We start from the raw sequence: 18,613 nt of genomic DNA on the forward strand, positions 1-18,613 counted from the left end.
CTGTTCTTGGAACAGGAAGGTGGTGTTGTTTCAACAGGAGAATGCTAATCCCCACACTGCCCTTAAAGCTCAATGTGCTCTGCAAGATGGGTGGCAACTTCCCGTGGCAGCACAATCTTCAGGCTTGTCTTCAATGGAGCACATGTGGGATATAATGAGAAGCGACCCATATGACTTGTTAGCCAACAACTCTTACAGAACTACATGAACAGGTTGAGCTGGCGCGGAATAACATATCGCAGGACAGTATTCACCATCTGTGTGATTGACTGGATGCCAGAGTCAGTGCCTGGAGGCTACATCATGTACTAATACAGTGTTTCAGCATGAATCAATAACTGGTATCTCAGAATCGATTATTGTTCTATTGGTCTGTAAATGTAATCATTTCATGTACACCATATGCACTGTTGCAACAATAAATCTTGAGTGAACTGGAAACCTGTGAAAGGATGAACTAGTTTCCTTCCAGCAGTGTTTATAGAGAGATTAATTACTCATTGACATTTATGTAATATAAGAGTGTGATTGATTTAAATTACCAAATGGCAAATAAATAAAACATCTAGATTATTTCCTAATAAGTAGAAACTAACACCTCAATTAAGAAATTTGCTAAAGTTCACAAGCTCTGCTACTGGCTCAGACCACTGTATACTAGTTGCAGAGTGTAAACTGTATAAAACATAGAAGCTCCAAAAACATTAGTAACACCGTCTACATATTGTAAGAAGAAAACATATGAAAGAAAGTCTGAAAGAGTAACTATTGCTAGAACTTAATGAAAAGAACAAGTATCAGAATGTTCACTGTTATGCATCGCTCACCCACAATATCTGCAACAGACTTCAAAAGAGTATAAAAGAAAAAATAACCTATGCTAAGAAAATAATTAGAGAAGCACAACAAGTATCTGGACATGAATGTGTTAGTGTAATGGATATTAATATATATGGCAGCTAGAATTTCACCTATAAAATTATGAACTGCAGTAAGAAAGATACTGTAAGAGTAGATGTGGTCCAAAAGGATCAATGTGTGAAGTCCTGTGAAGAGATATGGTGCAAAGAAGAGGAAGACCTAACAAAAGAAGACAAGTTGAACCAATTACCAGAGAAAAGCTTTAGAAATTAAAAAAATGAAAACCAGAGTAACTATTGGAGCAGATAAAATAAATGCAAAGTTATTAAAATATGGAATCATAATATTAATCTATGCTGTCCAACAAGTAGATTACCTGAAACGTAAAAGACACTAGAAGTAATATATCTGTTTAAGAAAGATAACCAAGAAGTGTGTAAAAAATATGGAGTCTCATTTTAACTCATTATGTAAGCTGTTGTTGCGGTCTTCAGTCAGAAGACTGATTTGGTGCAGCTGCCCATGCTAAATTGGCTTGTGCAAGCCTATTTGTCTCTGCATAATTACCACAGACTCCATCCATGTGAACCTACTTACTGTATTCAAGTCATGATCTTCATCTACAGTTCTTATTATGTAAGTTATATGTAAAAGTAATAAGCAACAGTCTTAAATATAATTTAAGTAATTCTCACTGATGAGAAAAAAGAGTGGATTTAAGAAAGAAATTTCAGCTACCAGTTACTTATTTATTCTGCAGTAAGAGAGAGAAGATGAGAATTCAAAATATGTTTCTGTAAACAGTACTGCACAGCTTCAGTGAATTAAAAGAACAGCATCACGAGACCACCGGAAGCTGTTGTAATGTGCACTCATTCATGAACGACCAGTTTCAGTCAAGTGACCTGTTTCGGTCAAGTGACTATCTTCAAGTCATATAGATACCATTACATTAGGTTAAAGGAAGGCTGGTTGCTGTTGAGTACATAACTGCAACTGATATATACTTATGTACTTTTCACCGAGGAACCTTCCTGTGACCTCATGTAAAGCTATTCGTGACTTGGAGGTGGTTGCTTGACTAAAACTGATTGTCCACAAAGAAATACACATTACAGCAGCTTCTGGTGGTTTCATGATGCCATTCTTTAGACGACATTCAACTTACAAACAAACGTAGCTTTCACAGGCTTTGTGTTTAAAGCCGTTGACACTGTAAAGAGCAATAATGGATATCACAGCAAGTTAATAAAAGCCATAAAAGTCTATATAATGATATATAAGGAATCATTTAATTCAAGACTGATGAAATTTTTAAGAAATGAAAGAGTGTGATGGGGTCTCCAATAACACACACACCACCATCATTATTGTTGTCACCATTGTCAGCCATTTGGCATTGGTTTGGCATTGATTCCTAAGGCCACCTTGAAACTTCTCTCTGCATTATTGTCTTTAGCTTCCATGTTTCCCCTGCATATTTTCTGATTTCACTAAATTCATAGCAATTTTGAAACTGGAAGCAGATGGTTACTTACCGTATGTAATTTGTCATTTGAACTATCTATGTAAGCAATGATATATTAAGATCTCTAAAATTGAAACTTAAGGATTTCTTAAGTAAAGATTTGGTATGAAGCAAATGTCACATTGAAGATAATTTGGCTGTCAAGTGGGCCTACACAATGATAAAGATCTGAATGTAAAGCTAGCCAGATTTGCTTTTTTCCAGCAAAAAAGTTCCTTCATCCATCTACCATTGAGTTGCTTGGCTACATGGGTCACTGATCCCCATTTAAATTTAGCTGCGGTCTTAACAGATACCTACATTCAGGACAATGTTGACATTGGAATTTCTGATAACAAGTGGATACTCAAGTGAAGGTCACAGAACAAACTACATAATGTGACAGGAGCCGTAAGAATCACCTCTTGAATGTAAACTAAGTAAATACCACAACACCTGGTATTAATACATGAAGAGCTGGTAAGAAAATTATCATTCTTATTATTTTATATCAGTTGTTAGATAGGACCTAATTTTCTGGGGTGCTGAGAAGGCATCTCTTGTCAAATAGTCTGACCTACAGAAAAAATCGTCGGAGCTGTGATGAAAACAAATGACAGGCAGTCATGCAAACCATCAAAGGCTTCATCTTAATGCCAATTCCTTTTCCGTTTATGTATGAAATACTTCTCTTTGAGCTAAAATCCACACAACTTTTCAATTGAAATTCTTTTATACATGCTTATGAAAGAAAGCATATACTTTTCTAATCTTGTCCATTTTAAAGACCAGAAGTAGCAGTTGTCAAAATAATTAATGTCATCATCATCTTCATATTTTTTTTATTTTTTGTTTTGTGTACCTTTTAAGTGCATATTTATATAGGATTAAAACAGACAGCCAGATAATAGGAGCTTAACACCCAAAATATGTTGCTGAGGATTATGTTTATTACATTAGTGGCTCTGACAAGGTAATGAAGTAAATTGTAACAGCAATGGGTACAGAGTAGTACCTCACACAGAGCATTTGCGAATGTTCACTGCCTTTTCTTATCGTTTGTGTATTTTAATGGCTCTTAAAATAACTGTAGCTTTTTGACATTAAATTGTCCAAATAATGCAGTACTTGATGATGGTTCTTAAGTATGTTATCCAAGAACTATGCAGCCTTGTCAGCATGTACATAGAAGAGAGTAGCCTATCTTAACATCACTGAAGTTCCAGTTTCAAAATGTCATGGCACAAAAAAAGTTGGCAAAAACTTGATCAATAGATGGTGCTGCAACTGTCACAATATGTACACAGAGAGTTATGGCACAAGCCTGTTCCTTGGTTTGCGTCTGAGATGCCAATGAAGGATCACGCACTGCTGGTAAAGTTCTTTTACAAGAACAATGCTATATGCCAGTAGCCCTGCAGGAGTTCCGGCCACTCAAGAGTAAAAGAAAAGGGTCCAATGTCTGCTAAGGGTCTGGATAAAATGATTATAAAATTCGGAAAGATAGTTTATCTTGAAGTGTAATGTGGCACAGTGAGGAAAGCACTTGATCCAATGTCTGTCGGAGGTATGCCCACAACATTGCAGTAGAGGTGCACGGGGAATTCCCCAAACATTAGACATGCCAATGAGCACAGTGCATGAAATTCTATTAAACATCCTGTAAGGCTATCCACAAAAATCCACCTGTGCTCAGGAGTTGCTTCCTCCTGACTTTCAAGCAATACAAACATTCACTCTGGAATTTCTTACTCTTATGGAAGTGGGCGATGGATGGCCATGGAACAGACAAAGCCCATTTCCATCTCAAAGGTCATGTCAAAATGCAGAATTGCAGAATATGGACTATGGAAAATCTACACACACATCATCCAGTACCACTACATTCTGCAAAGGTGACTGGGAGGTGCAAGTTGGCAAGTTGACGGCATTGTTTATCATAGGACAGTATTTTTTGGAGGAGATGAGTCCTACAGATCCTGTCATTTGTACTGTCACTGGTAAATTCTAGGAGAGTCTTTTACACACCAATGTCATTCCAACCCTTCAGTGGTATAGATGTGTAGGTAGTATCATTTTTATACTAGGTGGCACTTCACCACACACTGCACAGTCAGTGAAGCTGCTGCTGCAGAGGCATTTCAGAAATGCTAAGATCATCATCATCTGCTATTTCCCTACAGCCTGGCCATCCAGATCACCTCATATTAATCTGTGCGACTTCTGGTTATGGAATTATCTGAAAGAAGTTGTGTTCATTGCTCCAATTATGATTGTAACTGGACTGAAGGTATGTGTTGTTCAACACATTTGAACGTGACACCTGACTCTCTCTGATCTGTTGTGGAACATGCTATTTCTCGATTTCAAATTGTGACAGAAAATGGTGGACAGCATATTGAACATGCCTTGCACCAACCTCATGACAATTAGAAACAGATGTCATTTTGCTTTTCATGTGGTTTTTGGCCTCAGGACAATTGAAAAGCAAATTTTCCCATCTGATGCATTGAATTGCTTACCCAACGTATAGTGCCAAACTTGTGCAGTCGTGTACCATGTACATTGAAAAGTATGGATGGTGTAATGCGCAAGAGAGATTGACCGGGGGAGGGGGAGGGGGAGGGGGGGGGGGGAGGGAGGCAGAGAGAGAGAAGAGAAAAGAACATGTAGTGAGGTCTTGACATTCAGTAGAAATATCTGAAGGTTTGTCTTGAAAGTACTGTAAATTTACAAGGCACTCTCTAATTCCACTTATTCCATAGGTTAAAGAACTCCAAACAAAGATTGATGAGCAGGAAGATGAGAAAAAGACCGCAGAGCCAAAAAAGAAAACTGTTAGTCCAGAAGTTTCAAAACTCAGGAAAGAGGTGAAGGCAAAGACTGAAGAATTGGAGAAGTTAAAGACTAATTTTACAAAGGTATGTAAAATTTTGCTACATTTCCATTAATAATTACAAAATTACTCAATTTGCCAGTTGTTCATCTGATTGTAGACTGCATTTAATCCTGGTACCTTTGCTGTTAATACCAACAGTGCAAGTTTATCATTTGATTTTTATACTTCTTATTTAAACTGATGCAAAATATCAAAATATTTGGACCTACCAGTGGTCACATTACTAGCTGGATCATGATACCATGTGATGGACAGTATCTCACAATGAACATCATTTCCCATAGTGATAGTAAGGATTTGACTACTAAACTTCACTGATTCACAGAATCAGTTGAGGGAATGGTTAATAAATGGCTTTTAATTTAATTTCTCATTTTTAGAGATAACACTGTTTTGTTGCTTATTCCTATGAACAATTTGGTAAAAAAAAAATGTTTTACCAGAATTAAGTATTCTACTTCATACTGCTAAATTGACTTCATGAAAGAATATGTAAAAGATCAGATGGAAAAGAGAAGGCATCCATTTGTTGAGAAAAGAGGATGTTAATGATGATAAAGGGGTTTTTGTATTTTTTATTTTGATATCTTGAACCATTTGTGAAATACGATGATCATTTTGACAACATGATTCTCAATGCACAGAGACAGAAATGGGCATGTCATGTGTGACCATTCGACGGATATAAAAATCAATAACTGGAAAGTGAAATGATATACCATTCTGCTCTCAATTTTAAATAAAGTTTTGATAGTTTATCTACATTTCATACACAGAAATGTATGGGCTAATATCAACCATACACAAAGTTTACATAATGCGTTTTTACCTCTGCAAACTCAAAAACTTCATACTATGCTTTACTTAATTTGATGTAACACAGTAACTATGATGAATAATGAAAAGAAACTCAGTCCTTTATCGAGTGAAGATATCAAACTGTAAGATGTACAAAAATCAATTTTTTCACGTAATAATTTTCTTAAAATCACATGATAAGTATTTCATAGTTGCCAGAATGTTATCTCTTAGTACATTGAGAGGAATAATATGAAATAAAAATAAAAATATGAATTTAAAAAAATAAATAAAAAAACGATGTATGTTGGTAGCAGTGGGATTTGAGTCCGAGTTGACAAATTGCCAGTCTGTTCACTAAACCACTCATCCATGTCGCCGTTATGATAAGGGCTGCTCTAAAATCCCTCATATTCTACATGTGCACAATGCTTTACAGGCAGTGTTCAAAGAAAAGTACTGACCTAGTGCTGTGAGCAACATAGCATCCTCAGTGCTGGCAAGAATGAAGTCACATCAGAGGATGCATGCAGCCCTTCTCTGCATTGATTGTGGAGTAGCTGATTGTAATTTCAGCACTTGACACTGGTTTCTGGTTATCACACTGAGAGCACTTTAAAAAAAAAAAAAAAAAAAATGGCGTAATTTTAGTGCAAGTTCCCGCCTGCTTCAGAAGAGAAATGGTATAATTTTAGTGTGGTATTTACAGTGTGCTGTAGCACATTAGCATATGATCACCGGCCATCAGTGCTGAAATGCCTAAACATCTTACTGAGAATCAGTAAGCATACTTCTTTGATTATTTGCTGATTTGGAGTCTTAGTCATTTTGTGACAATTTACTGTAAGATAGAGACACCTCTGATCATTCCTGTTGTCCTTTGTTTATATTTGATGTGCCTGGCCACAAACATCCTTTATGGTAGTCTAGCAGTATACTGTTATTGGTGACTGAAGTATGAGTGACACAGGGTAAATGCTAGATTCCAATAAAATGTTTTGGAGCATAAAAATTCCTTCTAAATTAGGTGATTATGAAATATTACTCAGGTTTTGTGTGAAAACCTTTGCAGTGTGGATGCCATCTCATGGTGTCATTTCATAAATCATCTTCTTATTTTGACAACTGATTGTGTATATTTTTTGGGTGAAATTAGAAATGTATAGTCCAGGTAATTTTGTGTGATGTCAAAATTTATAGATTTTTTTTTATGTAACTGGCATAAATAAGAAGTAGCATCAAAGAAAACTGTGTTAGATTAATTATTTCCCCCACAAAAATTTTTTACAAGAATCATTCAGTGAAGTGTTCCAATTTTTGACACTCTGTGTTAAGATGACAGACTCACAGAGCCGTAGTTCATTCAGAATTTTAATAGTATGTGTTTTCCCCTAGGCAGATAAATTACCACAAAGATACATTTCTCTTCTTCATTTGCTTCTTCTTGTGGAAATGTTTCACTTAGGACCACACAAAATCAACACTTGATGTGTCTACAGAAACTTTCCTGGCATAGTAACTGATAATGATGTATGATGCAAACGATAGATCAACTGCCTCTCACTATTGGAACTGTGTCTTATAGGTATCGATTGAAATTAGACTGGCAAATAAGATTATAAATAGAGACAAGAGCTATCCTTTAAGTAAAACATGGAGTCTTGTGTTACCTGATATCAGTCTGAAAAAGTATGTTCTGTATAGTGATTATTGATTGTTTTTGCCAGGTTTCACCTTTGGGGTACTGTAACTTTACTTTGCATTCTGGGACACCAGCAACAAATTTTTGTGCAGGCACTGTTGCTTCTCAGTGGCATATAAAAGAGCTGCTGAAACTTCCTGGCCGATTAAAACTGTGTGTCAGACCAAGACTCAAACTCAGGACCTTCGCCTTTTGCGGGCAAGCTACCCAAGCTGAGCTACCCAAGCACGACTCACGACCCATCCTCAAAGCTATAATTCCAGCAGTACCTCATCTCCTACTTTCCAAACTTCACACAAGCTCTTCTTCAAACCTTGCAGAACCAGCACTCCTGGAAGAAATTGCAGAAACATGGCTTAGCCACAGCCTGGGGGATGTTTCCAGAATGAAACTTTCACTCTGCAGCAGAGTGTGCACTGATATGAAACTTCCTGGCAGATTAAAACTGTGTGCTGGACTGAGACTCAAACTCAGGACCTTTGCCTTTTGCAGGAAAGTGTTCCACCATCTGAGCTACCCAAGCACGATGTGAGACCTGTCCTCACAACTGTAATTTAATTCCGCCAGTATCTTGTCTCCAGCTTCCAGACTACGTGGAAGCTCTTCTGTGAACCTTGCAGAGCTGGCACTCCAGAAAGAAAGGATATTGCAGAGGCATGGTGTAGACATAGTCTTGGGGATGTTTCCAGAATGAAACTTTCACTTTGCAGTGGAGTGTGCACTGATATGAAACTTGCCCACGAAAGACAAAGGTCCAAAGTTCGAGTCTCGGTGTGGCACACAGTTTTAATCTCCCAGGAAGCTTCATATCAGCGCACACTTCACTGCAGACCGAAAGTTTCATTCTGAAAAGAGCTACTGTTCTCTGTATGTATCAGCTTCTGCAAGATTTAACAAACAGCATTCTGCCCCGAAGTTGGTGGCTAGATGGATCCCTGAAATTTTGTGTCAAGATGATAGTACAATCTAGCAACAGACCCAACAAGAATATTATAATAAAATTAACAGTTATTGGCCTTCTGTTTAGCACTAATTTTTTTCAGGTACAGTCAGTGAACATGTTTTGTTTCCTCTGTCCATGTCTAGCTTAGTCCGCTGTGATAGCTGAGTGGTCAGTGTGACGGATTGCCATTCTACGGACCAGGGTTCATTCCTGGCTGGGTCAGAGATTTTCTCCACTCAAGGACTTGGTGTTGTGTTGTCTTCATAATCATTTCATCCCCATCTGGCACGCATGTCGCTCAATATGGCGTCACACGTAATGAGACCCGCACCAAGACGGCCAGAGCTGCCCCGCAAGGGGCCTCCCAGCCCATGATGCCAAATGCTCATTTCAATGTCTAGCTTTGGTCCCTTTCTTTTATTCCTCAAAACCCCATATCTGCATGATTTTTATGGTTGGCTCCCTGTATTGTAAATTTGGTGACCCAGTGAATTAATGGAGAGAAGTGTGTGGGTGGTGAGCAGTTCAGATGTATGGAGGTTCCAGTAGTTATACAGAAATGAAGAAGCTTGCACAGGATACACTAGTGTTGAGAGCTGCATCAGACCTGTAGGTGTATTGAAGTCAACAACAACAATCCTGTAAGGTTTTTTTCCAGTTGTCCTTACAAATTGGGCCTAGTAATTTGACATTTCAAGGATGTGTGAATCTGATGTGTTGGGCTGTTTGAGTCCATTCACTTAATACGTCCCCTGAGCTGAATTCTTCATATATGCACTCTAACCATGATTTTTATGGACAGGTGTCTGGTCGAGAGCAATGTCTTCTATTAGTAATCAAAATGTCCTGCATCTCATGTTCAAACTCCACCACTTTCTACATTTTGAATAGAAATCATCAGTAATGGCAGCTGAAGACTTGTCAAGGAGAATGGAGGAGTGGACAAAGGTACAGGGCACTCTTTGCCCTTGGGGTTGGAAACTGCTCCCTAAATGTGGAAGTATCAACGATAAGCAGCATGAGGATGCAGAAGGCAAGGGAAACCACTGCATTAAGGATGCATAATAATTTGTATCCACAGGACATTTTGCCTGTAATTGAAAAAAGTGTGATGATGATCTCTCCATTGGCAAAAGATTCCGGAATAGTCCCCCATTTCAATCTCTGGAACAGGACTGTGAAAGGGGGGAGGGAGGGGGAGTGACCATGAGATGAAGATTAAATAATCAATGAAAGGATAACATTCTGAGTCGGAACATAGAATGCTAGGAGTTTGAAAGTGGTAGGGAAGTTAGAAACCCTGAAAAGGGAAATGCTAAGCCTCAATGTAGATATAGTGGGGATCTGTGAAGTGAAATGGTAAGCAGACAAGGATTTCTGGTCAGATGAGCACAGGCGCCAACTCCATGGGGCCTGAGAGGGCCCAAGCCGCCCCCTCCCCGTCCCCCCAATAATTTGAGAAAATTATTAGTTATATTTTGCTTTGTAAAATCACAAAATTATGTTGGAAGTTTATATTTTTCTTGTTTGACGATAGTTACCTTTTAAAATACTTTCAGTAATGGGTTAAAACAAATAATTATTATGGTAGTAAGCAGGTTAACTGAAAATGAGTGGTGTGAATCATGTTAGTGTTACAATGCTGCGGGCACACTTAGAATTGTTCCCGGTGCACGAGCCTTCGGGTAAAGTCTGGTGCCGGTGGGCCGACACTGAGGGTGCGGCAACGTCAAAAGGAATGGAGCAGAAGCACCTGGAACCCGGAACCCTCCGCCTCACATTGTCTTGATGCTTCGAAACTTGGTTATATAAAGCCCACCCTGCTGTTGCAGTCATTCAGTGTGGATAGTTTCATTCAGTGCATGCTGCAGATGTGTTTAGTGTTCCAACTTTAGTGTCTAGTGGACTATTTTATATGACTATATTTTAATCATTTACTTTAGTCGCTTAGTGTAGTGTGAATTAAGTTTGCAATGGATAAATCTGTTACCAAAAAGGCACGCTTGGAAGTTGATGATACTGCAAGTCAACCTCCAACAATTATTGTGTCATCAGTTGCCTTGTCATCTTTGGGCGAGAGTCATTCACAGCCAAAACCTGGACAATCCGGTAAGGGAAGATCATTTCAGAAGTCTTGGTTGATCAAATATACATGGCAAGAGTATGAAGCATTTACCGAAGAAGTTTTTTGCAAAACCTGCGAAGAGGCAAATGCAAAAAATCTATTACAGTTTTCTTCAAAAAAAGAAATGCATTTACTTCTGTAGGGTTTTCTAACTGGAAAAAGCCTTGAGAAAAATTCCATCTTCATGAAAATATGTTTATGCATAAAGAAGGTGTTCTGAAACTAAATTCTGTCACTAACCAAAGTGTGGCCTCACAAATGAATGAACAGTTAGATAGTGATATGAAGAAAGGCCGTTTAGGTCTTGAGACAATTTTTACTGCTGTGCAGCCTCGGGCATGGATGTGTGTGATGTCCTTAGGTTAGTTAGGTTTAAGTAGTTCTAAGTTCTAGGGGACTGATGACCACAGTAGTTAAGTCCCATAGTGCTCAGAGCCATTTTTGAAGAACTAGCAATTAGAGGGCATGAAGATGTAAACTTAAATTTTTTTCAATTGTTGGAGCTCCGAATGATGTATCGTAGTTTAAAGATTGGTTAGGGCATTCAGGGTATAAGTGGACATCCCACGATATTCAAAATGAGATCATTGCTCTATTAGGAAAGTCTTCGTTGAGAAAGGTATTGGCTTCAATCAAGAAGACTGAACATTTTTCCACTATGGCTGATGAAACAAGTGATTCTTTGATTCACGAACAAGTGTCACTTTGTATTCGAACTGTCGATGATTCCTTAATGATCAACAAAGACTTTATTGGCTTATATGAGACCCGCAACACTGAATCACAAACTCTTGCTTGTCTTGATTTGTCAGTGGATAACTAAAGAGGACAGTACTATGATGTTGCCTCAAATATAAGAGGTAAGTTAAAAGGACTAAAAAAGTTAGTTTTGGATATACAACCAAAAGCACATTTACGTGCACTGCACTGCTCACAGTTTAGACTTGGCGTTTGTAGACAGTCTCCGCCATCTTACGTATATGAGGGATATTATAGCTTTAGCCAGGGACTTAATAAACACCGTAAGGGAATCCAACAAAAGCACAGGACTTTTCAGAAGCATATGCTGTGATAGCGCCAACAACCAAGCTGGTCTACAGTCTCTTTGCCCAACTCTATCGACTATGTGAGCTTCTAGTATCTTGAGAATATTGAAGAACTTGTGTTTTTTGAAGCATTTTCTGCAGAGGACAAAACAGAGGCAGGTTACAAGTGTGCTGGCTATCTTTAGTCAATGTTACAATTCAGGATTTATTTCTTTTTACGTCCTTATTGCCATGCAATGAACCCAGTAGAGGGTGTCAATGAAAAAATTCAATGCTCTCATCTAAGTGTTGCTGATCTGGAACAAATATATGAGGGCTTGATTTGTATATTGAATGGAAGGCCTGATAGTTTTGAACACTTTTGGGAATTGTATTTAAAATAAAAACTTTCACAAGTTCATGATCCTTTCTCTTCCTCGGAATTGAAGTATACCAAAGAAGTATGAAAACAATGAAGCCAGCTCACTGCACACTTTCAAAACCCCAAAGGAATACTACAAAGCTATTTACATTGAAGTTTGTGAAATGGTGCAATCTTGCATTACTGAGCGGTTTCCTTCAACTGGACTCACACAGGTCATTGCAGTTGAACGAGAGTGCTTGCTTTTAGTACACAGAGGTGAAACAAATTTGGAAAAATTAACAGAGTTTTTCAAAAATGACTTAGACATTGAGAAACTGCGCTTACACTTGAATATGTTAGCCAATATCGCTAATAAAAAACAACTGGTCTTAAAAAAACATGCATGATGTAAGAAAGTACATTACACTAGAGCCTGCAATTGGAGAAAAGTTATGTGAAATAGAAAAGTGCATTAAGCTTCTCCAAGTAGTTCCACTCACGACAGCAACAGCAGAATGGTCATCTAGTGCCGTTACATGTCTGAAAATCATATCTCCGATCAACAATGGGACAGAAGCGATTGAACAACTTGACTGTTCTTTATGATCACCAAGATGTTTTGGATGAATTGGATATCTGACCAGTCATTGACAACTTCATATTCAGTAATCCAGTCAGATGGTCAAAATTTGCACCTTTCTAAAGACACTCTAGCCCTAATAATGGCATTTAGAGCAATATTAAAAATCTTTATCAAATAGTGAATTAAATACATACAGAATGTTAAATTTTCAGTTTCAAAATATTAGTACTAGTTTAGTACTGTATTACTATATTACTGTATTAGTTATTTTCAAATACTTAAATATTTTTAGGATGTAAGGCCCAATTAAAACTCACTATTTACGTACTTTTTGACTGAAAGTATTTGGCATACTGTATTGTGGTGTGCATACTGTAAGACCTTCGGTACACACACAATAAGATTATTTGACTTGTCGCTCTAACGAAGTAGGCGAGTGTCATCAATATGTCTCATGGTCTTATCGTAACGTGTTTATCTTCTGCTGTTAGGTCAGATGATAGAAATGCCACTTGCACGCTTAGAGTAGCAGGTAGACGGTGACCAACTTTAAACAGAACTTGATTAATTTTCACACACATTTATTAAAATAATAAAAATCATAGACATTACGTAACTTCATTCTGGATGCTGTTTACAATTGACAATCTGAAGTTCCTTTGGTCTTGGTACGTTAATCTTATTCTCACATATCTCTGATACTTGACAAAGTGTCTATACATTTCTCTTCATGGCTATGTACAGGAATATGGTAATCTTATTAGGCGCAGACTGAAACTTGACTACAGACAAATGCAGACTGACTAATCGGAGGTTTGTACACTCGTTATAATACCTCGAGCGTTCAGGTATCACTGCGCGAGTGTGATCCGCGAGGAGAAAAGGTTCTATGTTAGCAGCAATCTCATTGGCTGCTTTACATATTAATACGCGGATTGGCAGAGGTAGAATTTGGTCCGTCTCTAAGGCAGCGCTATCTCATAGTGCAGAGACGGACGTGTGCTGTGCCTGCGCTGTTGTGCTTAGCAGGGCGCACTCTATTGGGAAAGTTGTGTATGCGCTGACTACGCAGAACTATGTACACAACATGTATTAACTTTATTAAGTGTATTAAAGCATTAACTTTGTGATATTGTTTTTATTTAATTAACCCTGAGCCTTATTCAGAGTAAGCTTAACTTAGCTATTTCACTTATTAATCAAAGTGCTATTACTGTGCGACAGCAATATTTTATGTTTTAATCTTTTAATGATAGTTTAGGATTTATTTTAATATAATTTCAGTCGTTTCAGAGCTATATATTCACTGCTCTGTAATAGTCTATAAGCATGATTATTACTGTAAATTAAATTAGCTTTTTATGAAAACACCGTGTGTGTGTTTATGTTTTGTTTCTTTTACCAAAGCCAAAAAATGTGCCAGGCTTGTCGAGTTTCCCGAAGTGTCGAGTTATCGAGAGTCCAGTGTTTCGGGTTCTAATGTTGACCATATGACTCTAAAATGCTTAAAACAACTTTTAAACTCACTATTTTTCATCTAAAATTTAGAAAATTTCCCAGAGCAAGACTCCCACTATGCCCCCCTCCCCCCCCCCCCCCCCCCCAGATGAGTATATGGTAATATCAACAGCAGCAGAAAATGGTGTAATAGGAGAGAGATTTTTTTATGAATAGGTACAAGGTAGACAATTGTGAAGAAACCATGGCTAACAGAAGAAATACTTCAGTTGATCAGTGCAAGAAGGAAGTGCAAAAATGTTCAGGAAATTCAGAAATACAGAAGTACAAGCTACTCGGGAATGAAATAAATCAGAAGTGCTGGGATGCTAAGGCAAAATGGCTGCATGAAAAATGTGAAGAAATCGTGAAAGAAATGATTGTCGTAAGTACTGACTCAGCAGATAAGAAAGTCAAAATAGCCTTCAGTGAAACTAAAAACAAGGATGGTAACATTAAGAGTGCAATGTTAAATGCAGAGAAGAGAGTAGATAGGTGAAAAGAATACATTGCAGGCCTCTATGAGGGGGAAGAATTGTCTGACGACATGATAGAAGATGAAACAGCATTCAGTATAGAAGAGATAAGGGATTCAGTATTGGAAATAGAAATTAAAAGGTCTTTGGAAGACTTAGAATCAAATAAGGCAGAAGACATAGATGATATTGCATCAGAATTTCTGAACCGATTGGGGGAATTGGCAACAAAACAACTGTTCAAGTAGGTATGTAGAATGTATGAGACTGCTGATATACAATCAGACTTCAAGAAAACATTGTCCACACAATTCTGAAGACTGCAAGAGCTGACAAGTGCAAGAAGTATTGCGCAGTCATCTTAACAGCTCATGCATCCAAGTTGTTGACCAGACTAATATACAGAAGAATGGAGAAGAAAGTTGAGGAGGTGTTAGATGGCGATCAGTTTGGCTGTAGGAAAGGTAAAGGCACCAGAGAGGTAGTTCTCATGTTGTGATTCATAATGGAAGCAAGACTAAAGAAAAATCATGACATGTTCATAGGATGTGTCAGTCTGGAAAAAACATTCGACAGCGTCAAATGGTGCAAGGTGTTTGAAATTCTGAGAAAAACAGGAATAAGTTATAGGGAGGGCTGGGTAATTTGTAGAAGAGCTGGACAGAATAGTATAAGACAAGGATGTAGTCTTTTGCCCCCACTGTTCAGTCTATGCACGGAAGAAGCAGTGACAAAATAAAAGAAAGTTTTGAGAGTGGAATTAAAATTCAAGATGAAAGGACATCAATGATAAGATCTGTTGATGATAAGATTCAATGATGTCATTGTTGTCCTGAGTGAAAGTGAAGAAGACTTAGGGGATCTGCTGAAAGAAATGAACAGTCTCATGAGTATGGAATATGGATTGAAAGTAAATCGAAGAAAGATGAAAGTAATAAGAAGTAGCAGGAATGAGAACAGCAAGAAACTCAACATTAGGATTGACAGTCATGAATTAGGCAAAGTTAAGGAATTCTGCAACCTAGGCAGCAAAATAACCAGTGATAGGTGGAGCAAGGAGGATATCAAAAGCAGACTATTTTTGTTTTGTTTTGTTTTTTTGAGTCATCAGTTCTCTGACTGGTTTGATGTGGCCCGCCATGAATTCCTCTCCTATGCTGACCTCTTCATCTCAGAGTAGCACTTGCAACCTATTTCCTCAATTATTTGGTGGATGTATTCCAATCTCTGCCTTCCTCTACAATTTTTGCCCTCTATAAGTCCCTCTAGTACTGTGGGAGTCATTCCCTTCTTTCTGTCCATTGTTTTCCACATATTCCTTTCCTCTATGATTCTGAATAGAACCTCCTCATACCTTATCTTACCAGTCCACCCAATTTTCAGCATTCAACTGTAACACCACATCTCAAATGGTTTGGTTCTCTTCTGTTCTGGTTTTCCCACAGTCCACAGTCCATGCTGTGCTCCAAACATACATTCTCAGAAATTCCTTCATCAAATTAAGGTCTGTGTTTGATACTAGTGGACTTCTCTTTGCCAGGAATGCCCGTTTTGCCAATGATATGCTGCTTAGGTAGTACTAAACTTCATCTACTTTGTGACCATAAACCCTAATTTTAAGTTTCTCATTGTTCTCATTTCTGTGACTTTTCAATACTTCCATCTTTCTTCAATTTACTCTCAATCCATGTTCTGTATTACAGACTCTTAATTCCATTCAGCAGATCATGTAATTCTTCTTCACTTCTCCTCAGGATGACAATGTCAACTGCAAATCATATCACTGATATCCTTTGAGCTTGAATTTTAATACCACTCCTGAACCTTTCTTTATTTTATTTCCACCATTGCTTCTTCGATGTACAGGTTGAACAGTAGGAGTGAAAGACTGTATCTCTGTCTTACATCCTTTTTAGTCAGAGCACTTCGTTCTTGGTTGCTGACTCTCATTATTCTCTCTTAGCTCTTGTACATATTGTGAATTACCCATCTCACCTTATAGCTTATCCCTGTTTATCTCAGAATTAAGAACGCCTTGCACCATTTTACATTTTCGAACACTTTTTTCAGATCTACAAATCCTATGACTGTTTCTTAATTTTTCTTTAGTTTTGCTTTCATTATCAACCGCAATGTCAGAATTGCCTTTCTGGAACTTTTACCTTTCCTGAAGCCAAAATGATTGTCATCTAATACATCCTCAGTTTTCTTTTCCATTCTTTTGTGTATTATTCTTGTCAGCAACTTGGATGAATGAGCTGTTAAGCTGACTGTGTGATAATTCTTGCACATGTCAGCTCTTTCAGTCTTCAGAAATGTGTGGATGATATTTTTGTGAAAAGTCACCAGACACTTACATTCTACATACCAATGTGAATGGTTGTTTTGCTGCCACTTCCCCCAATGGTGAAATTATGATGGGATGTTATCTATCTCTTCTGCCTTATTTGATCTTACGTCCTCCAAAGCTTTCTTTCTAATACTGGATTCTCTATCTCTTCTAAATCAACTCCTGTTTCTTCCTCTATCACACGAGACAAATCTTCCCCCTCATAGGGTCCTTCAATGAACTCTTTATACACTCCTGGAAATTGAAATAAGAACACCGTGAATTCATTGTCCCAGAAAGGGGAAACTTTATTGACACATTCCTGGGGTCAGATACATCACATGATCACACTGACAGAACCACAGGCATATAGACACAGGCAACAGAGCATGCACAATGTCGGCACTAGTACAGTGTATATCCACCTTTCGCAGCAATGCAGGCTGCTATTCTCCCATGGAGACGATTGTAGAGATGCTGGATGTAGTCCTGTGGAACGGCTTGCCATGCCATTTCCACCTGGCGCCTCAGTTGGACCAGCGTTCATGCTGGACATGCAGACCGCGTGAGACGACGCTTCATCCAGTCCCAAACATGCTCAATGGGGGACGGATCCGGAGATCTTGCTGGCCAGGGTAGTTGACTTACACCTTCTAGAGCACGTTGGGTGGCACGGGATACATGCGGACGTGCATTGTCCTGTTGGAACAGCAAGTTCCCTTGCCGGTCTAGGAATGGTAGAACGATGGGTTCGATGACGGTTTGGATGTACCGTGCACTATTCAGTGTCCCCTCGACGATCACCAGTGGTGTACGGCCAGTGTAGGAGATCGCTCCCCACACCATGATGCCGGGTGTTGGCCCTGTGTGCCTCGGTCGTATGCAGTCCTTATTGTGGCACTCACCTGCACGGCGCCAAACACGCATACGACCATCATTGGCACCAAGGCAGAAGCGACTCTCATCGCTGAAGACGACACGTCTCCATTCGTCCCTACATTCACGCCTGTCGCGACACCACTGGAGGCGGGCTGCAGATGTTGGGGCGTGAGCGGAAGACGGCCTAACGGTGTGCGGGACCGTAGCCCAGCTTCATGGAGACGGTTGCGAATGGTCCTCGCCGATACCCCAGAAGCAACAGTGTCCCTAATTTGCTGGGAAGTGGCGGTGCGGTCCCCCACGGCACTGCGTAGGATCCTACGGTCTTGGTGTGCATCCGTGCGTCGCTGCGGTCTGGTCCCAGGTCGACGGGCACGTGCACCTTCCGCCGACCACTGGCGACAACATCGATGTACTGTGGAGACCTCACGCCCCACGTGTTGAGCAATTCGGCGGTACGTCCACCCGGCCTCCCGCATGCCCACTATACGCCCTCGCTCAAAGTCCGTCAACTGCACATACGGTTCACGTCCACGCTGTCGCGGCATGCTACCAGTGTTAAAGACTGCGATGGAGCTCCGTATACCACGGCAAACTGGCTGACACTGACGGCGGCGGTGCACAA

The 18,613-nt window shown here is 39.1% G+C and overlaps 1 protein-coding gene across 2 annotated transcripts in view; it reads left to right on the forward strand.

Annotated features, from left to right (window-relative positions):
* The window catches only part of LOC124774718 (trichohyalin), a 402,178-nt gene that overhangs the window by 272,920 nt on the left and 110,645 nt on the right, over positions 1-18,613 (forward strand). For both annotated transcript variants that reach the window (XM_047249503.1, XM_047249504.1), the window contains exon 18: positions 5,134-5,289. In XM_047249503.1, the coding sequence (XP_047105459.1) occupies positions 5,134-5,289 (156 nt within the window). The remainder of the gene's footprint in view (positions 1-5,133; positions 5,290-18,613) is intronic.

Source organism: Schistocerca piceifrons, chromosome 2 (genome assembly GCF_021461385.2).
Source record: "Schistocerca piceifrons isolate TAMUIC-IGC-003096 chromosome 2, iqSchPice1.1, whole genome shotgun sequence".
NCBI classification, from domain to species: Eukaryota; Metazoa; Arthropoda; class Insecta; order Orthoptera; family Acrididae; genus Schistocerca; species Schistocerca piceifrons.